Source organism: Poeciliopsis prolifica, unplaced genomic scaffold (assembly GCF_027474105.1).
Source record: "Poeciliopsis prolifica strain line A6 unplaced genomic scaffold, Auburn_PproV2 SCAFFOLD013, whole genome shotgun sequence".
Taxonomy (NCBI): domain Eukaryota; kingdom Metazoa; phylum Chordata; class Actinopteri; order Cyprinodontiformes; family Poeciliidae; genus Poeciliopsis; species Poeciliopsis prolifica.
The window spans coordinates 5,445,839-5,473,372 of record NW_026562388.1 but is presented as its reverse complement, the minus strand read 5'-3'; the positions used below and the strand labels follow the sequence as shown (position 1 = coordinate 5,473,372).

Genomic DNA, 27,534 nt, shown 5'->3' with positions numbered 1-27,534 from the left:
GTCATCCGGAGGGAGCCGAGGGAAGAGCAGCAGGTGAATGCAAAGCGTGAATCCACCATCTCTCACCCCGAGTCGCCATGCGATCACACGGTTTGCCTTTTCCTGCTTCCCTCGCTCCCCTGCATCGCACTTGTTCCAGTCAGTGTGAGAGAGGTGGATGAAACGCAATTAGGAGCAAGCAAACCACACCTAATCATCTTCATATCAAGTTTAAATAACATGTTTAGCAGCAGGGAAGGGGAGAATAGGAGGTTTTGTGAGGGCTGCAGCGTTTTTTTTTTTTTTTTGAAAAGGTGAAAAGGTTCAAAGGACACCTGCTGGAAAGAAAGAGGTCTGCAGAGATGGGGCAACGGAGCACGAACAAGGAGGAAAACATACAGAAACGCAGTGCCACTGCTGAGATAAATTACAAGAACATCACTTTACTTTTCTGCAACCCAACTCCTCCAGCCTCCTCCATCCTTCTGTAGTTCTTTGTTCGTCTCAGCGAGGGTCTCCACCTGCAGACTCATGTCACCATGTCACAAACTCCCCTACAAGTGAACATTTGGAGGGACTGACATACAAGACGGATGCTACACACACCTCGACACCGATAAGGAAGCTCTGCCACTAAACAATACCGCAACGTTTTACAGCAAGGAGAGAAGAATGCATTAGTAAAAGTGTTAAAACCAGTCAATATTGTTGGCGGATGTATAGATAAAGAGGAAATTTAAAACTGAAGGTGAGGAAAGGGTTTCTTCCAAACTGACCTGACGCTCAAATTATATTACTGAAATCAGGGATTTTGGTAACAAGTGAAGAATGTATACGTATTTGCAAATTAATTTAGCTAATGTATCTATAGCTATAATATCTTATACTAAAACAATCCCACTAGACTTTTAAGGCTAGACTAATGACTAGTCTGATTATGAAAGTCTGGTTGTAATGGGTTGTTTCCACAAGGTGGGGATAATACACAGAGTCGCTTACTAACTAATGTAACGCAGTAGAAGAAGAAAGCTTGACGGAGTTGTTTCAATGTGCAGCAGCATTTCCACAAACATGGTTTTTAGTAACGAAACAAAAGTTTAACTGTTTGCAATTTACCATCTCAAATAACCTGGTATATTTTTTGGAAAGAATCACATAATAAGAAGCATGTAAATTCTAAATAAGGGAAGAAAAACAACTTTCAACTCTTAAAAAGGAGCCGAGCTAAGGTAAGTTAAAGCAACAAGTTCAGCTAGGCTTATTGAAGATAAGCAAAAAATAAATAAATAATAATAAAAAAAGAATGTGTTCATTAAAAGTACTTTAACACAAACCAAAATTTTAGAACCTCTTCTGGACATTCCCACCCACAGAAACAACAAAAATCATGAGTAATCCAACTTGGAAAGCTGAAATGTTTGATGATCCATCAAAGCTCATTTTGCAGGTTATGACCAAAATAATCCCATAAAAGAAAAAGCCATGAAAAAAAACCTGAAAGATTTATCTGACAGTAAAAAGTGGCTATAAGCTGCAGTTGTTACCAGCCAGGGTGATCAAATCTGCTTTAAATATATTTGTACTTATACTTAATCATCTTTGGCATTTATAGTGGGAAACGAATAAACAAAACAACAAACTTTCGCCCAATCTCCGGCCTGCTTGTGGTGTCAACTCTGTTTGTCTTCAGAGCAAACTACTGTGAAAAAACATTGACTGAAGCCAGAAACCAGGACTTTCTCCTTCTACTAATAAATTTAATTTAGCTTTTAAATGGGATTTCAGTTTCTCAATGATGTCACCTCCTAGCTTATGTTGCTTTAAATTTGACTTCTTTGAGGCAGAATGCTCATTCTTGACATTAGAAACGGCAGCTGAAATTCAGCACTTTCTAATTATTGTTTTTCTAATTTTAGTTTCTCTGCAAAAGACATGCAACACAAATTAAGTTCAAATTTGAAAAAATAAAAAATTAAGTCAAAATCAGTGAGAGGTCATAGAAAATAGATGTTCACACATCTCTGCCCCCATCCATCCATCCATCCCTACTTTCCTCCATCCAAATGGCGGTCGCCACTATGAAATCCTCTGTAATTGAATTTCAGATGGCTCCTCTTATAAAGTCATTAGCTGAAAAATATCTCTTTCAGATGGAGAAGCAGAGAGAAAGGGAAATTATGAGGGGAGAAAGACAGGAAAAAGGGAGAAGAGGAGAGCAGAGAGGAGAGGGGGTGGATAAAGAGGCTCTTTTGTGTCGAGTCAGAAACTCATTTTCTCGTGCGTGGCTGAAAAGATAGAAGAGAGTGAAGTGTTCATGCCATCCTTAGCGCTCCCTCCCCCCGTTGCGCAGCTCATTGTGACGGAGTTCGACTCCTGTGATCGCTTGAGACGGAGGGTGGATGGAGGAGCAGCGGAGGAGACGGGGGGGAGGAGAAAGGAGCTTGTTAGCACATTAGGAGCTGGGACCACTGCTGGGATGTGTGTGTGTGTATGGCAATGTTTGTATGGAGAATGTGTGTTTGTAGTTTTGGTCTACATGAAGCTGAATATGTCACACAGATGTTCGCACAGGACGTTTTGACACAAAAGATCATTTTGGAGTCGTCCTCCCTCGCCCACAGTCTTGCTAGTAATAAAAGAGGTAAAAAAATAAAAAATCTAATAATTATAAAAATAAAAAATAAAAAAAAACTACACACAATGCAAAGACTTTCTTTTTTTTCTTTTTGAAGTTAGTGGGTGCGGTTTATACTCGGATGTGCTCAACAGCCTGGAAATTATGGTAGTATTAGATTAATGTCACCACATCCTTGCTCAGTAAGAGGGATTGGTGCAAAATGAACAACTCAACACCTTTGATGGGTTCCTTAGAAATTATTCTACAAATAAAATAAGCTTGCATTAAAAAAGAAAAAAATCAAATGGCAATGAATGTAACAGACTGTCTTGTAAATTTCCTTTAAATGACATTTGCTCTTAATCGGTGTTACATAAATAACCTGCATTGAACATTATAGTCACTAATGTTGCCTTCTCTAAAGGGACAGTTAAAAACGCCATGAGCAGTTTTGAATTATAATTGATAAAAAAGTTATTTTATCAACAATTCATGAGATTTTGACAAACACTGAGGTTGGCTGAGTTACAGACATTAACGTCATTTAACAGAGTCAACAATTGTTACAAGGATGATCAAAGTCAAAAGTTCAAATTCATTAACCTTGTGACGCTGATGCTTTGTTTATGCATAAAAAAAAAGAAGATCCTCACCATTTGTACTGATGTTACTAAGACAACTTTGTAATTTCCTGGAGAGGCTCAAAACTATGTTTAAAAATGAAAAAAATCCTCTAAAGCTCATCTGTAAGATACCTCTTCTTTCAGGAACACACAATCTCGGTCAGCATCTCAACAACACACACACTATCTGTCCTCTCCACCCCAGGCATTGGAACAGACAACAGAGGGAAGGACATCAGAGGGATAATACAATTGGAAAAGCTTTGCAGCGTGTAATGATAAACCTGTGCTTATATGTGTGTGCGTCTGTGCCCAAAGGAACAAGCTAATGGGTTTATATCTTTCTGCGATAGCAATGATATGGAGGCTTTGTGATTTCATTACGAGTGTGTGTGTGTCCACGTACGCCAACGATGAGGACAGAGATAAGTTGGTCTAATGCACTGCTTATTGTTGCCGGTCGTCAGGCATGAAAGAGACACACATAGGCTCACAATTGCATTTACCCCACCTATTCATCTGCTCTTTAACCTGGTGCAGAAGCAGAAGAAGAAAAACACAGACGTGATACATTAATTGGCCCCTCGTCGCCTGACTATTTCACCTTCTGACGTGTGTGTATACGTTTAGATGCTCACCCTCCTACCTGGGTCCACCAGGGAGCCCTAAAGCTGCCAGCGCAATTACAATTCATATGCACTCAACTTCACAAACACACCGCTAAAGTGCATCAAACTGTCAGTAAGGCTATAATAACAATTCTCATAATAAGGAGATGAATCCTATTCTTATCTGCAGACAGTTACACAATATTCCTCATATACATTTATTTTTTCATAAATAATATTAGTTCTGATAAAAAAGACATGAAAGGTACATAGTTGGATTATATGTTTTATTCAGAGAAAGCCACAAATCTTTGAATGCATAGCATTAAAACACAATAAGACTGATGTTTGGACTTTGACTGGGTCACTGGAACATCTTCATTCTTTTATATTCCAGCTATTCTGTTGTAAATTTGCTACAGAGTTTGGGGAACTTTTTCCAGTTAATAACCCAGTTTATGCCCAGCTTTAATTGTTGGACAATTTGATGTAGAAACGACTTTGTGACCCATTTAATGGCTGCAAAGATGTCTGCGTCCTCAAACCATCACTACTCCACCCTGCTTGACAGTCGTTGTGAAAGGTTTGTGCTGATGTCATTTGACGCGCTAACAGAGAGTAAAGTCATGCTGTCTCTGGGTCAATTTGCAGCTCACCAATTTCCACAGCTAGAAATGAAAACATTGTTTCATTCAAACATTGCTGATAATGAAACTTGAAGATGTGTTACGTCTGCTTAAACAAGTGTATTTTTTTATGGTGAATTTTGTGAAGAGGGAAGTTTACCAATTATTGAGATAAATGGAAGTATAAACGTTAAAATCTTACATTAATTCAAAGCTGAGTTAGGGTCAGTCGACACTTATAAAACAGGAAAGAGTTTGACCGCATGTCAAATAAAAAATAACCATTAGCAAGCTCCTTCTGGGAGATACTTATTGGAAATAAATTCTAATTTAAGATGAAGATTTCCTTTTGTTAATTGTTGTGTATACATCAATGTATTTAATTGTGGCACCTTTGGCTCCCCATGTATGATAGGTGGTCAAAATTGTTTGTATTTAGGGATTCTGCTTGAATGTGAGCAAAGACCTTTACGTTCACATCTCCATCAATCAAAGAAAGCACATTTGCTTCGTCATAAGAGGATCATGAGAGGGTGCACGAATGGCAACCACCCAAAATGTTCAAAACAAAACATGAACACCAGATTTACAAGCAGATTTAGATCTTGAAGATTAATAGCCTTAATCCTTTACCCACCTGATGAGCAGGTTGAGTTTAAATGTATCACTTGTTTTGTCTCTGTCCTGTTTTTTTCCACATTTTATATTTTGAAGCTCTACCTACACGCTTTTCACCAACTAGCATGAAGTGCAGATATTTATAACTCTTTTCTGTTCTTAAGAATTAGATCAGGACTGTTTCTAAAATACACAAAGTTTAAATAACATATATTATATGTTATTGTGAATAATATTCATCACCACAGATCCTATAATAAAAAATGAAAAAATGGCAGCTGTTTTGCATCGTTCCCCTGCTGAATGATTTTTCTAGCAGTGCATTTATGGACAGCAACAGTTGGTTCTGTGAGCTAATTGCTAATATCTTTCTATTTGTTGAAAGATATTAAACACCTGTATGCTCCAGAGAGGCAACTATCTGCCAATTCAACAACTTTTGAAAAAGGTGCTCAGACTTAATTGGTTAATTAAGTCCATTTAATTAGCAGCACCTGGCAGGCTTCTTTCAACTCTTGTTTCGTTTGCCACATATTTTTTCTCATCCTGCCTTATTAGTTTAGTAACAGCTATTAATTACTACAGATTTTGTACAATTCAAAAGCTCTCCAGCCTTCGTGACGGTTTTTCCGGTCTCCACAAGCCCAAATTCAAGGCGACCATTAGCGCTCATGACAAAACCGTTTGCTGTGCAGCACTTCTCGGCCTCGGTCATCTGTGAGATCCCTACTTGAATCTTAAACACCTTGTCACACAAAATACTTACATCCACACACCGAGCCACGGAGAGCATCCGCGCACCGACGCACACACAACGCCACAGATTAACTTGTTTACCAGTCAGAGGGGGGTCTGCTCCAACAAGGTGTGATCGAGCCACTGATGGCAGCAACTGATGTGCCTGCACAGCTCTCAATGACAGGCATTTACTCAGACTGACATCGGTCTCTCATTTAAGACGGGGAACATATATTTCAGGACCTGGAGCATAAACCTGGTATGAAGTAATGTTCTCAGGCTTATTTATCCAAATCATTATGTTGAGTTTAGGTGAAAATCTGAGCTTGTTTAAATACTGAAATGTGTGTTTAACTAAAAGAATAATGGCTCATATAAAATCAATAGCACCTCAGGCCGTACAGCTTAACTAGAAAAAGAGTCCCCAGATTGTGAACGAGTTGCTGTCTGGGCTGAAGGAAGTTCATGGATGGATGGATCAAAGGAAGGACTTGTAGAAGGAATGATGAGTGAAAGGATGGATACATGGGATGGATGAATGGATGGACAAAGATGGGTGTGTTGAGAGATGGATGTTTGTGGTGGATGATTAAACTTAAGGGTTGGATTTGGATGAATGGTAAGATGGATTTATGAAGGAATGATTGGATTTGAAAGGGATGGATGGCAGCAAAGAGGGATATATAAATAGACTTGAATACAGTTATTTCTGACACCCAGCATACTCTGCCTGAAAACATTTAAATTAGCATTATTAGCAGCAGATAAAATATTAATGCTATTATAAAGTCAGTATGTTGATTTATTGAGAAATCGAGCTCATATTCAAACAGATTAACAGTAACAGGTATACGCTGGTGTCTTCATTGTCGGATAGACAAACAGTTTTTCTAGGAGTAGAAATGGAACAGGTTAGCTATGATCCCCTTCACTTCATCACTTTCTTTTCACTTCCTCCATCCACCCAACAGGAAATAATTAACCACCCCAATCAGAGCTCAAGGTTTAATTCCTGACTCATTCCTATTTTTAATCAGATCTTTTGTGGAGTCCGTGATGGATTCCCCACCACCACCACCACCACCCGAAATTTTAAAAAGCAGCAGCTCAAATTCTGCCAGTTTCTCAATCACTACTCGAAAAGTTGATGTATTCATTTAAAAATGAAAGACAAGATGAAGGCAACAGCACAGATTATTTTATACCTAACTGAAGCAGCTTTTAGGTGTGATGGCTCCAATAAAGATTATGGATAACATGACCAAGTTTCATTATCAGCAGTAAGAAAATGTCTTGTTTTTTTGGGGGGGGGTTTTACCGTTCCACCAACAGAATATATACACACGCACTCCTTGTCACACACAGCAGATTGTAGCCTCACTTGGACAATAAGCTCTATTGTGGGATCTGTAAAAGAGAAGCCAAGCAGGCCGCTAGCGTTGGCTGCTGCTCGTGTGTGTGTGAATATGGGGGATAATAGCGCTACATGCCCAGAGCTGCCATCATTTCACAGGGAACAGTGTGTGAAAGAGAGGAGAGAGGCAGCCACACACACGCAGGCACACACACCAACACACAAACACAGCATCGCTATCATAGTGAGCCATATGCTGACCCCAGCCTCAGTGCCTCAATCTCTGCCAATCAACTACTACAGAGGGGGACATCCCACACTCGCTGTAATCCTGGGAGTGAAACGTTTACACAGACGCCATCACATGCAGGAGTATCACTGCACAGGTGATGTACATTTAAAAAATTCATCCACACAAAAACACTCGCTGGCAGTGGGTGTTTGCATGGTAGTCTGTATTTGTGCAGCAGCTTAGCGTCACTCCAACATTGTTCCCCAGAACCACAATCACCCAGAAGCAGATGGAGGACTGCCAGAGATGCTGCAGAAACAGCAATCACACACACTTACACACTGATCTCTGTATTATAAAAACTCAACTGTGACTCGAACCACAAGTTTTGCTCACAAAAACAGAGTTTCTACAAGAAATATTCTCGCATTCGCTGAAGTGTTCAGTCGTTCATATTAAAGATATTAACCATTATAGTGGCTTACTTCTGAACCCTCCCCTGAATACATTGAGATATTAGATGTACATAATTCAAAACTAATTTCTTATTGATCGGCTGAAGTTGTAATAGATGTAAAGGAGGCTATTCAGTAAAAGCACTAAGCATAAAGCATCTAAAACTACTGCTGTACTTGCAATTTTAGGAACGCGCTTATATTTAGTACATTGAACAATCATTTCAATGTGGTTTTTGAATATTTATTATTAATGTAAGTGTTATTGCTTTTATTAGAACTCATTTTATTTCAATTTGACCTACATATATTATGTAAAATAATGATATTTGTCTTGCTTGTAGTGGCTGCTTGTTTGCTCTAATTCAAAGGTTGTATTTGTGACTATATTAAACCAAAAAATAGAAATATTAAAATTTATTGATAAGCAGTTTACAATCCTATTATCCTATTGCACGTCTACAATTATTCTTACCTAGCAGCACCTGAAACGACACTGTGTGGAATAAAGCGAAATTGATCAGATTTAAATTACATCCAGTACTTGCTTCAAGATATGACACCAATCTATCGCTCAGCGGGCAGCTCCTTACCTTCATCTGGTTTAATCAAAGGAATGCATTGATGACGGTCTGCTGCTGTGTTTGCACAAGTTATGAGAGGGCAGAGAAAGTTCCTGAAAACTGGTGAAGGATGCATTTTCATGCGGGGAGTTTTGGACTGGACCTTCTTCCTGCAATGAGCTGATATTGTGAGATAGAGCCATGCTCGCACACAGCTGCCCCTGCGGTCTGGCACTCCAAGTGCTTTTGGATGGCTCTAGTCATGGTGAATGAAAGATCAGAGGCAGAGAAAAGGCAGATGGACTGCCCCGAGGGCCAAGAGACTGAGAGGGAGGGAAGAGGGCAGACAGGAAGAGGGAAAGGGGAGAAAAAAAAAAGCCAGCTATCACTGACATACTTTGCACCGCCAACCTGCCCTTCGTCTCCATATTTCTCCTCTGTGCGAGTCCCGCTTTGTCACACAACAGAGTAATGACTGACAAACATCTTCATGCAACACTTCATGCATTTATTTCTGTTTCTGAAGTTGTGAACAATGTCACAACTTCCAGGTATGGTTGGTAAATGTTGCTGATTACATAGACATAAAAAGCTAAAGATAAAAGTCTTATCAATGGTATTTATAGGGACTCATGATAAAGAGGACAAGTCAATCTGCAAACATGCAAATTATCAACAGATGAACCCCATCTCTGAAATCTGACTCCATCTGGTGCATCATAATTCACTGATGTCGCATTGATGGAAATTTATTTATTCTTGAGCAACGCTTTGACCTGCCCACTATGATTTTGAAAGATCCAGATTGCTCTGTAAGAGCTTTCTGAGCTTTATTGTGTTTTCATAAAAAGTTTTCAATTAAAGTTTTGATCAATTATGTCATACACATTTCTCTCCAAATATATGTTTACTTACTTAAACATAGAAGAGTAAAAAAGCACAGCAATGTCACAATAAAAGTCTGAATTTTACACTGATCCTCTCAATAAAATCAATCGATTTCCCCACAATTAGACCAAAGTAACATGTTTTTTGCAACTACAAGGTGCAGAAAATAAAAAGGACAGGAAGCAGAGAGAAAGTCGTTGAAAGAAAATATTTGAGTCTTGACACCATTTTTGACACTGCAATAGCATATAATGATCAACTGAAACCATAAATATATTGATAAGTATTACAGCTTCAGGAGTGCCTTAGAAATGAGGAGCTCCTGAAACTGAACGGTCAATTTGGAGGTGCATTTAGGTCAAAACCAACACATACTTAGCAATAAAATTACCCTGATTACAAGGACGCTGTGATGTGATAATATCGAAAACAATTATATTTTTGGCTCAGACCTTTTAGTTCAATAAGAACTGAAGCAGTAGATTCACTTTCTGCAGGGTTACATCAAGATGACTTAAATCATGATGAACTTCCCTTAATTTTAGAGTAAGTTCGTGCAGACACAATAATAACAGAGGAATTGGGCTGAAATGGATGAAAAACTAAAACCTGAAAATTGTCATAAACAAAGAGCAACATTCACTAAGATAAAGAATATAGAAGTCGGTTGAGGAAGGAAAGAATTAAAGAGAGAAAATCAAGAATGTTGGGATGGACAAGAAGGGATGTAAAAGCCGACAGACTTGGAGGAGCTGAAGGATAAGAAGAAACAAAAAGAAGCAGAAGCAGAGAAGTGGTGACAGAGGAGAGCAGTGAGCGTAGCAGAGACATGGGGAGTCAATAATGACTGATTACTGTAATTCAGCCTGTCAGAGACATCGACCTGCTGCTTACCACCGATCAATACACACCGGGACTCTCTCCAACTCACACAAACACTCAGAACGGCACATACAAGACATGTGTGTCATCACATACAGACTGTCATCCATATGTAAACACACAGAGGCTGCAACACCGATGAAAGACAAAAACATTAAGGCGCGCAGGTGTCTGCACAGTGGAAGTGAGACACATAAAAAGCAAGCAAAAACCAGGACATAAATATGCAAAAGGAGGTGAAAATGAGCTGCAAATCTCTGCTTTATAGGTAGGAAGTCTTTCTTCTTCTATTCTTCAATTAGACAGTTCATTTATGACAAAAGCAGAATAGAAGAGACAGGTAAGAATCAAGGAACAGAAAAGCAAGAAAGATAGAAAACAATGACGAAGTAAACACGACAAGAGAAAAGTTAAAGGAGAAAATGAAAACAAAAAATAGAAAAGATTGAAAGATAAAGAAACAAAGCGTTGAAAAGGAATCTCCTATTTACATCAGGAGAGGTTTTGCCCATGAAATTATTTTCAATCCAATCTTTAAGTAACATGCATGCCTGGGTCCAAACGCTTCATTCTGTGTTGATTTGTGAGCAATTTCTTTTTTTTTTTTCTCAATCTTTCAGTTCTCATCTTCACAGGCATAAGTGTTTGACAATTATATTAAATGTAGCTTTAAATGTTCTCTTTATAATAATAAGGTTAGCCCACCAATTTGTATGAACTTATATTGAAAAAGGTCAAAACAATCTCAAAGAAATTATATTTTGTAGCCTACATAATAATGAAAGACATGGCTCACTTAACTGTTGTTCAGCAAACATGGACTCCCTCCACAAGAAGAGGTCATTGCTAAATACGCTGGTTGGTAGCTAAGGGCTGCATCCTAGTTTATTGATAGAAAGTTAGATGGAAGGAGGAAATGCGGTAGAAAGACGCTCACAAGTAAAAGCGATAATTGTGGCTAGGACTTGAATTACATTTTTGATTACAGCAATGTGGTTCTAAAGGAGCGTATGTTTATTAACGATTAACCTGCTTTATTCTCGAAAGATACTTTTAATCTGACTGGCCTGAATATGACTGAATGTCACTCAGTAGGTGTGAATGAATCTATTTAAATTCCACATTTTAAATTGATTGTCAATTAATGAACTAATAATTCAAATTACTGAATTTTATTGAATGCATCTGTCCCTACAAAGACAAAATATAAAATATGGATTAAAAGCAGAGAAGGTTTGCAGGGGACATTTGCTGGTTTAATCTAGGCAGCCTGTGGATTTTAAGAACTTGAAAAGTTGGAACAACACAGTTTGAAAAGTTCCTGCAAAGCAATCAAAGGCCTTTTAAAATGAAGAAATTCGCAGAAAAGTGGACAGGAAGACACATGGACAGCATCATTATGAGATCAAATTGCTAGAACTGCTGTTTGAAGGAAATTCTTACCTTGCAAATCAGAGCGTGTCTTTTGATTGTGCATTCATTGAAAAAGCTGGATGTGGATGCACTTATTGGATACATTATTTCACCTCGGGAGTGTTCGGACATTGTGAGTGTAATTATCAGTACGTGCACAGGTGGAGACTTGTGTGGAGGTGTGTGGGTGCATGTCTGTCTATGAGACCGCAAAGCAAAGCCTCTCATTTAGAAACTGAGCTACCAAGGAGATTCATCAATAAGTATCGACTTCTGGCTTCTTCAAACCGAGCTACCATCACACCGCATCAGGCAAACTGTACACGCTCTCGTCTGTTTCTCTCTCCCCCTTCACACTTGGAGACGCACAGCAACACATAGACAAGACAACCCGTGTACCTTCCTGAGGACTGCTAAAATGCACTTCAGACGAAAAACGTCTCTATCACAGGACCAAACATCACTGGACATTGATTGGCAACTGTTACTCCTCAAGCTGAGCGTCAAACGACATTCTCACTCACACAAACACTGAAGAGAATTTAAGCCGCAACTATTGTCAGAACTCAACTACAAACACTATTTTTTCGTAGCTGAAGTTGTTCGCAGAAAAAAGATATTTTAGAATCTTGCAAACCTGCTGGTGACACCAAAACTCATATTTTATTCTGTAGTTTTAAAACAACAGAGCTTCTTCTTGGGTAGCTTGGATCTTTTTGTCTCAAATTTAACAGATATTCTCCAAGAAAACATTTTTGTTTCATCATGGTAAATGCAAATTTGAGGGCTTGGCATCTGCCTGAAAGCAGATTTTGCCAAAGCAACACAGATGTTGGAGTGCATATAAGAAGTGTGCATAAGTTACACCGTGAGTGTAAGCAATAACAATTTGAATAGCATGAAACTGTTATTTACCAAAAAGTTGGAAAAACCTTTGTGATAATTTATCAAGTTCAAAGAAAGCAAATATTTTTTAAGGCGTGAGATTTTTTTATGCAATGTATCTGCAGCTGAGATCAAAACAGAAGCCATTATTAATGGGGAGAAGCTTAAAAACTCTGTGAATCACATATAAACAGCTAAAACAACACTGAAAAGTTGCATAAAATAGACGATTGACTGAAGACAGAGAAGACTGGGAAGGAAATCTCCACCTCAGTGACCTACCATTAGCTTTCCACATTCTGATAATTGAGTGCTTCAAAGGATACAAGTTCTGGTAGAGAGGAATGAGCGATTTGAGAGCTCGACTTGCGTTGATAGCTGTGGCTCTGACCATGGTGGATAAAATTTTCATGTCCACTATAGCACCATCAAACAGTGGCCCAAAGAATGGCACCTAACACAAACACAGGGGGGGAAAAAAACACAGCTTAAAGACAAAACATCTGAAATTCATGAAATAGAATACAATCTGGAGGCTACCAGCCAAATAATGACTGACACAATAGTTTGTGTTTTTTATGTAACGATACAATATTTGATTCAGGCAATGGCTATCTGATTGAATTCAATACTTTGCTTGTGGAATCCACCAAAGAGAATAACGTTAAGCTTTTATTGGGTTTGTTTCTGGACCAGGTCTCAAAGCCAAGCCCGCTGTGGCTGAATATATGTGCTTTCAGGACAACAACAGAAGCCATATCTTATCTTACTTGTTCTTGGATTCAGGATAATTCAATATTTTTGCTTGCAGAATGAATGAAGGAGAATATGATTATGTCATTAGTGCTGTGGTATCCATGTCATACAGAAAAAAAAGAGAGCTTTTTATTGTGTTTGCTCTTGTTTGAAATAGAGTTATGCCATCAGTGCTGCGGCATTAATGTCTGTGGGGTTTAGACTGATACATTAACCAGATGAAAGCATATTTGTGTATCCTAGAAAAGAAAAGGAAAAAAAAAACATCAATTGAAATATGAAAGCCCCTCACATTTACAGTCTAACTCCTAATCAGCTTTCATGATCTTTACAATGTCAAGGAAGATATAGACAACAACAGAACATTTCAATTGTTTAATCTCAATCAATGGGAACTCGTTTTGATATCCCAGCCTCAATACTGTGGTGATTATTTCACTTATTTTATTAGCTGACTCCATGCTGCATTTAAGATCTCATAACACAGTACTTCGAACTGTATTTACACGCCCTAACAGTTTATCACTTAACAACCACAGACATTATTGTGTTCATTGGATTTTGTATGACAGACCAACACAAAGGAGTGCATAGTTGTGAAGTGAACAAAAAAATGTTTTCTCTCATAGAAATCTGAAAGGTGTGTTGTATATCCAGTCTCTTTGAATGGCTATTTTTCAAAATCACATTTTCTGGCAATGACAACTAAAAAATTAAAGTGGTATGAATATTTTGAAGAGTAATTTATTTAACCATCTGTTATACGAAGAAAGCAGTTCATGCATCAAGGAAATTACATTTTCAGCTGGTTTTAACTTTTTCATTTCTCAAATATACAAATAGCACATTTAGTCATAATAATCATTCTGTATAACTTAAACCATTGTGAATAATAAAGTTAAAACATTTCAAAAGAATTTCTGTCCTTGAAGTTGATGTGCTTCAGAAGCTTAATTTCTTCTATTCTTAGTTCCTTTGGTCCACGGAAACCTAAAGACTAAGGACTAAAGTTCTTGCAATGTAAACATAACTTAACAGCTCCAGAGGTAACATCCGCAGAGCCTTGCCTCAATTACTCTGATTGGTCAATGATTTTTTACATTTTTTGTACAATTACAGCTCAGTAAAAGGTTGGACGTCTAGTTATTTCAGTTTAGAGCCGTGGGAAACTAATTATTATTACCGGAATTAAATGATTGGTTGAAATGACCTACAGTTTTCAGAGGACTCCAAGAATGCACTGAAATACCAAACAACATGTTTTGGGTTGCTTAGACTATTATTATTATTATTATTATTATTATTTTCATTTTTACCTCTGGCTTCTTGAGTATTTGGATGGAATACATGTGGTTCTTCATGGGGTATATGATAATCAACACATCCCCAAATTCAGTAGGGATGATCCCTCGGCGGTAGTCTCTGGAATGTTCAGACCAAATGATGTGGACTTCGTCGTTGCCCAGGTGTCGGAGCTGGAGTGTTGGGAGATGGAGGAGGGGGGTAAAGATTGATGGGAAGGAGCAGAAGAGTGAAGGGGGATTAATAATCCGAGCAAAGCAGAAGAACACTGTGAAATCATTGGTTACAATGCAAACAAAAGACATGCGCAGAGATAGTTTCACAAATAAACGTCATATCCATCAAAAGCCAAGGCTTTTTGATTTGGGGTGCATGTGCATGGTACAGGTGGCCCTGGGAATGATGGAGTGACTGGGAGAAGATGGAGAATCGTCGACCAGACAGAGTGAAGCCCTGGGAAGATGGAGTACAAGCTGGAAGACGGATGGGATGATATGTGACGCTGTGAGCAGGTTCCAGTCAGAGCTGGTGACAGCGCCGTCATTAACCTTGATGTCTGCCAACACATGCACACACACGCACACACAGCTTGCTCTCTTTACTTTTCAGGTTTGTCAAACACCTTCAGATTGATGTCAGTCTAGACTTTGGCCCCGAGAGAAATAATGACGCAATTTCCTTTCAAACATTTAAACTTCATTCCAATATTTATTGTTTTAAATCAAGATGATTTCTTTTATGTTTTTTTCCAAAGGAGCACATTCTTGCATGTCAGAATACTTTTATGAGGCATTTAATTCTAATGTACTCACCATTTTTTGTCTTGCTTCGACTTTGCTTTTTTTAACGTCAGCTCAACTGGCTTTAGCAATATCATGGGTCGTATACAACATACACACTGCCTTTTTCCTACTTGTGCACTTAAGTTAAGAGTCCGACACGTCTTCTAAACTCTAACAGTCTAATGGTCTTAAGAAAATAAAGAAAAATATGCGCAGAATCATTCCCTTTTTGCTTTTTTTTTTTTTTTTTGACAAACTTAAATGGTTCCGATCATCAGACTAATTTCAATAACAGAAAAAGTTTCCTGAGGAAATATAAACATCTTTCAAGTATTTATTTTAGTAATTAAGTGAAACAGACAGAATCAGAAACTATGAAATATTTTTGGATGTCAGGACAGTTAGAGGTTTATTTAATCCAGTTTTTTTTTCATAAAGAAGATCAGAGCAATGTCACATCAGTTGGTGTAATGCTCCTTTAATCCTTTTACCCTCGCAGTTGTGTTGCGATAAGACAACCACAGCCCAGCAAAGAGGGAAACCTGGACAGGAGCCCTGCGAAGGCCTAAACTGATTGTGTTTGTGTGAGTGTTACAGGAGGACGGAAGATAAACGCTTGCCAGGACCAATGTGCGTTTGTGTGTCCATTTAGACCGTTTGTGGACACGTTCGCCAAGAGCTGTCTGTACGTGTTGTTACGTCTAAGCCTAACGTGTTATGGCTGTATGCGCGTCTCCCTGGAGCGCTAACACAAATTTATAGCCATGGTTAGAATGAGGTTAATAAAAACCCTCTGCGGATGTGTGTTAAACAGGTTGAAGTCCTGTGTGAGTGTGTGCGCGCAGGTGTGTGTATGTGACTATGCATGTTTGATGGGCCCATCAGCTGATCAGTGAGACGGATGGTGTCGGGCCAGACGCTGCTAATCCAATCAGCTGCCTGAAGCGATGTGATAGGCCGAGAAGCAGGAAGTATGATCTGATTAAAAGGACATTATGGCCATGTGCAGAGCACCCGGAGCCTGGGGGGTGACAGGTGTGATTACACACACACAGATATAGACACATACAATAAAACCTGCCTGCCTAGGCACTTATACTAGCCTCACAACAAATGTAGACATGATTGCCAGCCCAACCAAGGCAGGATTAAAGAGTAAGACAGCGTTCACAGAACACAGCAGCAAATAACATACATTTCTGCTTATTATTAATGTTGAATATTCAATCTTCTAAATGAGAGGGTTTAATTTAATTAATTGAAACAGTTTTATTGTGATAAATGTAAAAAGAAAAAGGATTTAACAATCAAATCCTGCTATTTAGCCAACAGAAAGCAACAACATCAGCAGCATTTTAATTTAACAAATTAGCATTCAAAGATGTTAAATAAAAAAAACAATAATGTTTTTGGGAGACATATGACTCTATTTAGCTGCTTGCTTGTCTGTTGATATTAGGAAATAGAAAAGTCCGATGTGTCTCATGGACACATTTAAAGATGTTACAAAGAAAGCAGAAAATACAGTGTGCAACTGATAAAATTACCATCAGTTCAGGTTACCATACTTGTAAAAATAATTTCAGTAAGTTCATTCTTCTATGATTCTTATGATTAGGTGAGTAAAATCAACCAAGCTTATTTGCATTGCATATTTCAGGAACAAGGCAGTTCAAGATGCTTTAGACCGTGCAAATATAACGGGTCAGGGTTACAAGGACACAACAACTGAGACGGACAGAGCAGGTGTTACAGAACAGACCCCTTCATCCTGAGCCGCCATCGCTCAAATTAGATTAACAACCTCCATTTCCGGACAGATAGTAGTTTCTATTTCCTGCTCTATTTGAGGCTAAGAGAAAAATTACAATTTGCTACAGAAACAGCAGCATACTGAGATGTTTGTATCTGCATCTATATCGTGATCTGTTACGAGTAAATATTTCACAAGAAATAAAGGGAGCACATGCAATCGTGGCAAATAACTGAATAAATTGCATTGCTTTGTGAAGTCTCCGTTTTTTGTTGGTGTCATATTTGTACCTTTTTGGTGAGGTTCTGATCCTGGTCAGGGGGCATGCGCGTGGACACGTGATAGATGACTTCGGTCGTGGATGTGGCATAGTAAGGAGTCGTCGGGCCAGTGCTGTGATTTCTCTGAAGGCCTCCCATGAACCCACAGTGAGTCTTGAGGTCGACCTAATGTGTAACATAACATGCATAATGACACTCTTGTTTTCATTTTGAAAACACAAACCCCCTTTGAAGTTTCAAGAACACCTTTCATGATAAATCTGTGTACTCCTGACTTGGATTTCAGGATTTTAATAAAAATCCATGCCTGCCATGTTTAAATAATTTGTCTACTTTGTAATTTAGGATGACAAATTCTCCCAGTAAATGTAGAGTATGTAAGAAAAAGTACCTCCCACCCGAGTCCTGAAACAAAATCTTCATAAGCCTGGCTGCCAGCGGTGTTGGTGAGTATGGAGTGTTTATCCTCTTGACCTTCAGCCACGTAAAATACTGCAATCTTATGAGTTTCTCGGCTGAAAGACAATGTCAGAACATAATCAGCACCAACAGGCAGTTGGTTTGAACTCTCAGGGTAACAAAAAGGTTTCAGAGAGGAGTTAAAGGAGGTTCACAGAGAAAGATGAGTGCTGCTCACCACTGCCGTGAGTCTAGATTCTTCAGCTCTCTCAGCAGCTTCTCGTTCTTCCTCAACAAATGAAAGTTACTCCTGCAAGACACAGATACACGAGCTATAAGTCATAAAGCTCAGTTTCAAACATTTTAATAATCAAAAAATATAGTTAAATAAACACATGGTTTACCACACATAAAATCCTCTTTCCAGCATACCCATCAGGGTCCTTAGACCTAAATCCTAAAGACAACTTGCTATAAAGGTCCAACCGAGAAGACTATTTTATGTCAGGTTGGTAAAATGTGCTGCATAGATTTTAATAGGTTAAAATTGGTGGTGGAAACAAGAATAGATATTATTCCTCAGGAACATATATTAAAAGTTGCATTTCTCTTACTCCTTCATATTTTTGCGTTGACTGAAGAAGTAGAACTATTTGGAGAGTAGCTCCAAGAGGTTATTAGGAGCCTGCATTTTACTTACTGCAGATAAATACAAAACTAATAGATGATGACTAAAAGAACAAGATTCACAAACCAATAGTGTCTGATGTTACTGTCTATCAATTTAAAGAAAAAATAAAATCTTCTTCAGTACAAAAAAATGGTCCTGAACTTCTTGACAAGTATGTTTAACACCTTTTGAAAATCAAATCTCTGACTTCAAAAACCATCAAGCTGCTGCAGAACTCATGTTTACTCCAAGTTTATGGGGAAAAGTCTAAATCTCCAAAATTTTGACACTTTCAGGCTCTCAAGAAAGAAAGATGGGCTGTGATTTTTAAGAAAAACAAAAGCCTTTCATGCAAAATAATTTGTCTAAAGGCGGTTGAAACTGTGCCATCAAGCGACCTTCAACCTCTGTACGGCTGATATAAAAACCAAGACTTGGGCAGTGAAGCTTGGAGTGGACTGATAATGACACGTCGCTCTTTTCACTCTTAGAAAAAGGGAAAAAGAGTGAGGGAGTGTAGGAGATAAATAGAGAGAGGTAAAGAAAAGGCGAAAGAGAGAGATAGAGAGAGGGAGAAAACGAGAGAGAGCAATTTGCTCTTTATTAAAGTGATACTTGGTAATGGCCTCATTCTCTGCTCTCAAAGACTCCATTTACACCCTGGATTATAGGGAAAAGCATAAAAGGGGATACACATGGGTGACTGTCAGTATCTTAGTGTCTGTAATGCCTCATATGAATACCTGGAGAGAAGTCGGTGACAATAACAGATGATTAGACAACATCTCCTTTTTTCCTTTCATTCTTATCTACCTCCTTATTTTCCCTCTAAGTTTCTTGAGCTTTCATTTCGGCCTTTTTTTGCTTCATTATTTATCTTCTTTATTATCATTACACCTAAATCTACATGGGTCTGAATCATCTTGGTTTTTGATTTGCCACAGCCCCCTCAATCACGCTCTTCTTCAACTACTGCTTTTTTATTCTGACACCAAATGGGCCGAGTTTGATCAATAGAGCGCTGTCCTCATTATCACGCACACATGAGTGTGTAGACAAGTCTATTGTGAGGCTCTGAATGCAGAAAGTGTAATTCCCTGGATAAAGTATAAAGAGTGATGAGCGTCCATTAGCTGGCCAGGCGCATTTAAAGCAAAACCCCGACATTGTGAGTTCCAGCTCCGAGTCATTGAGAAGATGAAATGCTGCATGATGTGAATGGGGAGAAACATAGTCTCTAATTAGCTCAATGTAGTTCACCTTTTTCTTTTATATGCATTAGGCAAACATTTGGTTTACTCTGGGGAAGAACAAAATACAGAAGACATCCCACACATACCTTTTATGAAATTACCCTTCATTTGAAACACCTCATGCTAAAATGCGCAAAGAAATCTTCTTGCTAAGTTCGTTGCTTAGGTGAAAATCCTACATCCATAAACTTAACATAGGATAATCCAGGCTTTCCATACATTTTCATGTAAAAGCTCCAGACTTTTCCAAACTTAAATTATTCCTTTTAATGCAGGGGTGTCAAACTCATTTTCATTTTGGGCCAAATCAAGGTCATGAATTTTCTCAAAGGGCCAGTTGTATTGATAATGTATTGTACTGATAAAACTACCCATTAATAAACTGCTAAAAGATTAACAAAAAGCTGCATCCTGTTAGTACTTCTTAAAATTAAACAGTATTGAGCATATTGTCATATTAATGTATTTTACCTCTACGGAGATGAAAACTGCTTTGATTTGACTGACAAAATAACATTTAAGCAAGCAAATGTTGTATTTAAAGTCCTATTTCTGTGGCCCTCATTAAAAGTTATGGCGGGCCGATTTGGCCCCCAGGCCTTCAGTTTGACACTTATGTTTTTAAGTAGAAACTCCAATTTTCACTTTGGATTTATTATTGGTATTTCTAAGGTGTTCCAAATATGAAACTTTGAGATAAAATAAAGACTGGATGATTGATTGGATGGATAGACTCATCAATATGTGGAAGGAGAGATCAATGGCTGTGTGTGGATGGACTGGGGTTTTTGATAACAAAACGGGGCATGTTTGAAATCTTATTTCTTTATTCACACTTTTCCGGACCTGACAAATACTCAAACACAAAACTAAACAAAAAAACAACTGATGTAAGCAACAAAAAGAAACAAATTGACCAAAAAATAGCAGAATGATGCTGTCAACATTACGTTAGATTTAAGTAGCACTTCAACACAATTTTTCCAGTATTGTTGCGGAAACCTTACCTTTTCTCCCAGGAGTTGAGTCCCAGGATGTTGATGAGGAGCCTACAATAGTAGAAGGCCGACTGAGGTGTCTCAGTCTCTGGTTCGGTCTGCTGCACTGCTCTCATGTTCAGCTCCTCACCTCTCTAAGGAGAAAAAAAAATTAAGCACCAAGGATGATTTAATTTCACAGCTTCTGGCAAAAAAAAAAATAAAATGGAATAACCAGAAGCTCAATCAGTTGCTCTAGTTTGTAGCAAAACTCATATCACAGATAAGACACCAAACTATTTGTATGTTTTTTTTGCCTCAGATGTAAAAATAAAATCCAGCTTCCGACAATTTTACTAAATGTCACTATTTCACGATACATTCATCTATTATGTAACGGCTGACTCATTAAGAAAATTGCCCATCTTATAAAGCTTGTTGGATGCATCTCATTTGTATGGAATGGAACAATAAAAAAGAGTTTAGACTTCTTGTAGAGATGGACACAGAGACAGGAATAACAAACCAAAGTTTACGCTACATGGAGATTATTTTTCATGAGAATCTAAACAACGCACATGAAGGACAAACTCTCGCTCTGCAGCACTCTGTTTCAAGATGGCGTTGATCACATCATTCTCCTGCTTCTCTGACACACATCCTGGAGGCGGCGCTGGGATGTTGAGTGGCATGCCTGAGAGAACCAATGGGGAATCAAAATTAGTTTGTGAACCTTATGTGGTTTTACAGCTTTATATCTGAAACTTTACAACACACTAGTTGATAAATTCTAGTCTAACTTTCAATATATTAAAAAATGCTTGCTTTTTATTATATTTTAAAGGTTAAATTATTGTTTTAGCTTACATAACCAAACATACCTGCTCTCTGTAGACACTCTGGACTCGAGTAACCCAGGTACTGCAGCATCTCATCCAGCGCATCATCTCCATCTTCCAGAGAATTCCACGCTGGCACCGCTTCCCGACACACTCGCTTAGCTAGTGGTGGAGCAAGAAGCTTTTCCGAACCCGAATCCTCGTCCACGTGATGGACATGCATCTCTGCCTCCTCCTGCTCTATTTCTTCCACAGGTTCAACGTTTCCCCGCTCCCCTGGATCTTCCCTCTCCTCATCGCCAACTTTTCCTTCTTCCTCAGCTACTTGAAACTCTTGTCTGTCACTTTCCATCTCTCTTTCTTCCTCCTCCGGCCCCCGCTCTTCCTGCCCATCTACTTCATCATCTTCTTCCTTCAGCTCCATCTTGTTCTGCGGACCTCCTGATGGAGTGCGTAATTGAAGGTTTGTGCTGCGCGGCGACTGCATCTGTGTTAGAAGTGTGCGCGCCGGGCTGTTCGGGGAGCACAGCGGAGGCCCGTAGAGGACGGCCGAGTCCCAGGAGTGTTTTCCTGCCACGTCCCGGATGATGACACGGACGCAAGCAGGAGCAGAGGACAAGCCAGCCGTCATTCCTCCTCCTGGGACCCCGGACTCTGATCGGATCTGAAAAAAACAGGAATAAATGCCAATGTCCTAAAATTAAAATGCAACAAATGACAATATCAGTTGATGCATATCCAGACATGGAAAAATCAAACTACACACTTTTCCAGACCATGCAGGAATACTCTCCATAATTACTCTAAAAGTGTAATTATCTGCTCAGTTACAATAAACTGTCACTATGTCAGAAAAAAATAATATAACTTCCCCAGATGACGTTACCTGCAGAACAGAGAGCAGTGTGGAGCCGTTCAAAACCAGAAACTGAAGATTGGGTGAATCGAAGAGTTCTGGTCCGAGATCTGGACTCCCGCAGAACGGGTTGTCTTGGTTTTCACAAACCTGTGAACAGAATTCAAGTTAGCAAAGTAAAAAAAAAAACAAAATATTTAAATGAATCCATCTCTTTTAGCAAGGAGCTATAAAATCTTACTAGACCAAAAAGTTAGAGCACCTGACTGGACAGAGTTGCGGGTCCCCCGGACATTGGATAATGTCCCAGATGATTCACCAGATGGGTTATAACGGTCCTGGCTGCAATGGAAACCAGGCCCTGCTGGATACGGCTACGAACTGCAAAGAACAAAAGAGTGTCCTTCTAGCTAAGTTGTTTCATTTTAATTTTCCTTTACGTGCGTTTATATGGTATAATTTGTTGCATCGTTCACACACATACAAATTCATCATATAATTGCAACAAAGTTGTTTACAATAAATACATATGATTCTAGGATTTGTCCTAGAATCATGATTATTCATGATTATTCATAATCATTGTTGATCTCTGCCCAAATCATGGTTGTAAAACATATCAGCAGATCTAACAATTCTTAAAATAAATGGAGTTGACGCATTTAAAAAAAAATAAATAATTTTTTAAGTTTTGGATTCATGACTTCCTGATATCTCATGGGGGCATCAAGATGTTTAATAGAGTTTTAATTCTCTGCCCTACCATCTTAAATGCAAATATTATCTTTCAAAGCCATTTTGAAACTCAGAATAGGCTTTTCAGCAGCAAACACCCAATTCGTTCTGAAAGGGTTAAAAGGATATGCATGTGGAAAAACCTCTCTCGCTCACTATTAAGTATGGGAGAGGATCTGTAAAACAATGGGTCTTTCTCTTCCAAAATGCCCAGAAAAATCCGTGAGACCTTATGGGAACATGAACTCTTTAGAAATAAAAGGACATTTAAAATAAAATCTGCAAGTTTCTATCAGTAAATTCAAAACATACAACAAATACAAAATTAACCTCAATCTCAGTCCTCAGAACTAATGGAAATCTTTAAGGTGAAGTGACACAAAAGCGGAACAAAACTAAGATTTAAATGTAAAATTTAGTTCAGTTAACAAGTTCAAGACATTGAATCCTTTATGTGCCTTATTCTAACTGAATGAAGGTCGTCCCCCTGCAGAAGAAGCCAGTGTCACAACATACAGTCCAGAAAGTATACCCATGTTAATCAACACTGTCACATAGATACACACACAATGACGCATGCAGACTTCCTAATGAGTCCTTATTGACAGCTTGATTGGTGAGTACAGATATGTATTGATCAGGCACTCTCAGTGACACCCTAAACCTCAGGGCTTGGCTCAGAATAAGGAGACAAAATGAAGAAGAGAGAAAACTTAATGAAGGTAGTAGGATGTTCTAGAAGTTAAAAATAAAACCGAAGAAAAACGAGAAGAGAAGACAAGACGAGAGACGAAAAGAGGAGGGGAAAAGAGAAGCATGGTGCATCAAGGTGAATCAGTCATTATGCGCCTCTCTGAGTCCCGTTGGATCATAGCAGGAGGCAATAAAGTCACTCACATGGATGCAGGAAGGTGTGTCTGCATACACATACCTTTCCGGTCAAACTGTGCAAAGATTTTGTGGATTTGTGTGCGTGTTTCTGTGTCCATGCATCACTTTGCATGAGCAGAACACGCGTTGGCTCATTACAGAGCTAGATTGGATAAATTACCTTCGGTGACGGGCTGCAGTTTGTTTGAGCGCTCCGAGTCTGGGCTGTGCAGAGGTTCTGGTTCGCGGAGGTTCTCTAATGGCAGGAACGGGTCGTAGTCTGAACTCGACAGGTCCGACAGCTGTAGTGGGAAGTACTTAGGACTGTTGAAAGACTGCGCTCCATAAACGCACCCATGCAGAACCTGTACATGTTGCACAGAAAGCACTTTAAAATAGTGTCTGTGTTTCACTGGCCAAGGCATCGCAGTAGCTACAGACATGTCTACCTTATAAATACAACTGAGCAGCGTTTTGGTCGGTTGCTCCCTTTCTGGAGGGCTTCGTGTTTGTACGGGCTGGAGAAGAGTCTTTGGGGGCAGAGCCATCACCCAGTCCAACAAACACAACAGAAGGGAAACTACTAGCTGCAGAAAAAAACAGCAAGACAAGCATGAACCCGCTTTCTGTGGACGTCTCGTTCTACAGAACATTTTGAAAAGTATAGAGATTTGTTACCCTCTTATCCAGCTCATAAGAGGAGGACTCAGTGCTAGGCAGCAGATATGTGATAGTGGCAATCAGAATCTAAAAAGGGAAAGAAAACAGACAAACCTCATTTAGAACCTTAAAATTGTAGTAATTTTATAAAATAGAAAATCTCTACTATGGAGAAGTACCTCTACAATCTTCTTTGGCGTGTCAGGGGGGAATTTCTGAAGATGATCCACGTAACTGATCAGGAGGTGAAGGATGTCTGAGGCCACCAAGGCTACAGTCTTATTGGGGTACTGGGAGATGGAATAAAATTATTTGTACAGAACCTAAGAACTCCTCTTGTCATTATTTATTAAACTAAGAAAAACAACATGAAGGACAGTAGAACATACAATGATTCAACAACCTGTAAAATCACCTTTAGCAGCAATAACTCTTATTGTTGCTAAAGGTTGCTAAATAACTCTTATATTTTCTGTCTGTTACACCATTGCATGAGCATTTTGACCGACTTTTATCATCGTTATTGCTTCAGTTCTTTGAGATGTACAAAAATTAATACATTAAAAAGAATTTAAATCATAATAATATAATTCGTTACATACATTTAGAATTTTTGTAAGAAGCTTTAAAACGCCATATTAATCTAAAATCTGTGGCTGTCAGTAAACTGTATAATGTCACAATAAAACTCAGTGATTAATGAGAAAAGGCTGGATTTAAACCTCAGGCACAAACAAGAGCCAGCACCTGAAAACCAAAAATGCTTGTTGATGAAAGGAAAGGAAGATGAGGCGGCCAAGGGGAGGAAGTGGCTCTGCATGGAAATATGACAATCCCTTAAGCTTTGTGTATAATTGTGTGTACATGTAACAGAGCTTGTAGCTGAGGCGACTGGCTGCTGCTACCAAAGCAAGAGATTCAAAATTCAAGAAGACATGAGTGTATATTTATGTGAGACACAGAGTGTAAGTGTGTGTGTGTCACAGCTTGCAGCATTCCCTTTGGATTAGTCTGCTATCTGAAGGAGAACCAAACATATTTGCAGTCCAGGTTTTGCTCCCAAGAGCAAGTGAATGGAAATGTGCACTGGTGCAGTCCCTTAAAAAAAAAACAGGACAACATTGGCTGCCGATACACAAATTGGGGATTCCAAGGTCGAAAAGGTATGTGTGTGTCTGTTTCTGTCCGTCTAGAACCACTTGGCTCCGGATGAGACAGTAAATGTTGGACAGCATTGTTCTGATCCACTGGCCTTTCGTTACAGAGCCGGACAATAGCAACTGTGACAGTTTTACAAAGAGCACCAAGCAACTCCAGCTGCAAATGTTAGGCTGCTATTCTGGTGCAACCAAATGATCTGTAAATAAAATGTAAATAGCCATTTCTTTACATAAAAAACAAACTGCACTGAGAATATTATTCCTACAGCCTTTTGAGGTTAGTATACGCCAATTTACAATTAATCAATTACTAAATTAGTTCGCCATTATTTTAATAATTGATTCATCATTAGTAATATGACTGTTTCAGCCTTTATAAAGTTTTGTAATTTAGTATTCATTAATTCATGCTGGGGAAAAAAACAGATGCTTAAACCAAAAAATGTTAGCTTCCTCACAGATTCAAAGTCCAGAATTTGACTGAGGTTCATGTTCAAAATCCTCAGTGTTCCATCATAATTTCAGTAGCCTTTGTGATTCTGTAAGCACTATTGAAGAACTCACTAAGACCCTTCTTTGACCATCTACATTCTGGCTCATTTTTATTCTTTTTTAAACCTGATAATAGGGTCGTCATCCAGTGTGAGAGAAGTGGAACAGTGATAGCAGTAAGTGCTATAACATGTAGGATGTATTAAAAAAAAAAAGCTGGGACAGAATATGAGTCATAATTATAAAACCTACCTTCAGGGTCACACAGATTACATTGAGAGCTTCTTTAATCTGAGGATGTTCAGTTCCGTGTGCCAACTCTTCACACAGCCAGATACCCAGGCTGCACAAAGCCACACATCTGACAGAGCGGGGACAGGAGCAGCGACATATGCCATTAAAGTATCATTAAATATTCAAACACACACTCAAAAGTTTAAAAAAATGAAAAAAATTATCTGACCCCACCTTATACTTGTATTAAAAAAAACATAACTATAGAATCATTAAAGTTACAGAACCCATACCTTGCAGGAGCAGAGGGTTCATCCCTGGCAGAGGTCAGGATAGTTTTGATAATGTGTTCCTTAAAAAAAAACAACAACAAAGATTTAAACACTTTGTCAGCAACAACAGCAGAAAACTTCTACAACTGGTGCTTATAATGAAGAGTCACTTTAAGTGGTATGCAAGCTATAGCAAACAATCAAGTTAACACAACAAGTTAAGACAAATTTGCACGCTTGCTGGTCTTTTCAGTCGGTGTTAATGACCGCTTAGTGATTCAAAACCGGGTTCTGGCTCGTAAGAAACCAAAGAGAGGGCCTGAGGTGCTGCCACGCATGGCATTAACTGTTTACACAGCAACAATAACACAAACAATATTACTCCCACAGCTCTGAGCCGTTTCAGGAATATCTGATGAGACATTAACCTAATATTCTGTGCTGAGATCCCCTATGGACAAGCAAACCTGAGTTAAAACATCAAGACTGACCTGGATGACACAGGAAAATAGATACAAGTTTTTGAACATGTTTAAAAAGCATATTTCATCCCACCTCTGTGGCTGCCATGGCGACCTGCTCCAACCACATAAATCAGCAGGTCAAGGTATCTTCACGTACCTTGACGTCGGGGAATTTAGTCCGTACAACGTCAGCAGTGGTCGGATGGAGAGCAGCAAGTTCCTCATAAAAGTTGGGGAAACACACCAGAGACCCAAGAAGAATCTGGGCCTCAACTCTTGGAGCCTTGGAGAAAAAACA

The 27,534-nt window shown here is 38.8% G+C and overlaps 1 protein-coding gene across 11 annotated transcripts in view; it reads right to left on the bottom strand.

Annotated features, from left to right (window-relative positions):
• ralgapa1 (Ral GTPase activating protein catalytic subunit alpha 1) overlaps positions 1–27,534 on the bottom strand; it is a 55,290-nt gene that overhangs the window by 6,936 nt on the left and 20,820 nt on the right. For all 11 annotated transcript variants that reach the window (XM_055038075.1, XM_055038076.1, XM_055038085.1 and 8 more), the window contains 17 exons: positions 27,394–27,519; positions 26,794–26,852; positions 26,519–26,627; positions 24,794–24,904; positions 24,633–24,701; positions 24,404–24,541; positions 24,136–24,319; positions 22,612–22,730; positions 22,380–22,499; positions 21,536–22,157; positions 21,233–21,348; positions 20,685–20,809; positions 17,993–18,064; positions 17,747–17,870; positions 17,365–17,520; positions 14,554–14,712; positions 12,808–12,935 (listed from right to left, as the gene is read on the bottom strand). In XM_055038075.1, coding sequence (XP_054894050.1) covers positions 12,808–12,935; positions 14,554–14,712; positions 17,365–17,520; positions 17,747–17,870; positions 17,993–18,064; positions 20,685–20,809; positions 21,233–21,348; positions 21,536–22,157; positions 22,380–22,499; positions 22,612–22,730; positions 24,136–24,319; positions 24,404–24,541; positions 24,633–24,701; positions 24,794–24,904; positions 26,519–26,627; positions 26,794–26,852; positions 27,394–27,519 — 2,537 coding nt within the window. The remainder of the gene's footprint in view (positions 1–12,807; positions 12,936–14,553; positions 14,713–17,364; positions 17,521–17,746; positions 17,871–17,992; positions 18,065–20,684; positions 20,810–21,232; positions 21,349–21,535; positions 22,158–22,379; positions 22,500–22,611; positions 22,731–24,135; positions 24,320–24,403; positions 24,542–24,632; positions 24,702–24,793; positions 24,905–26,518; positions 26,628–26,793; positions 26,853–27,393; positions 27,520–27,534) is intronic.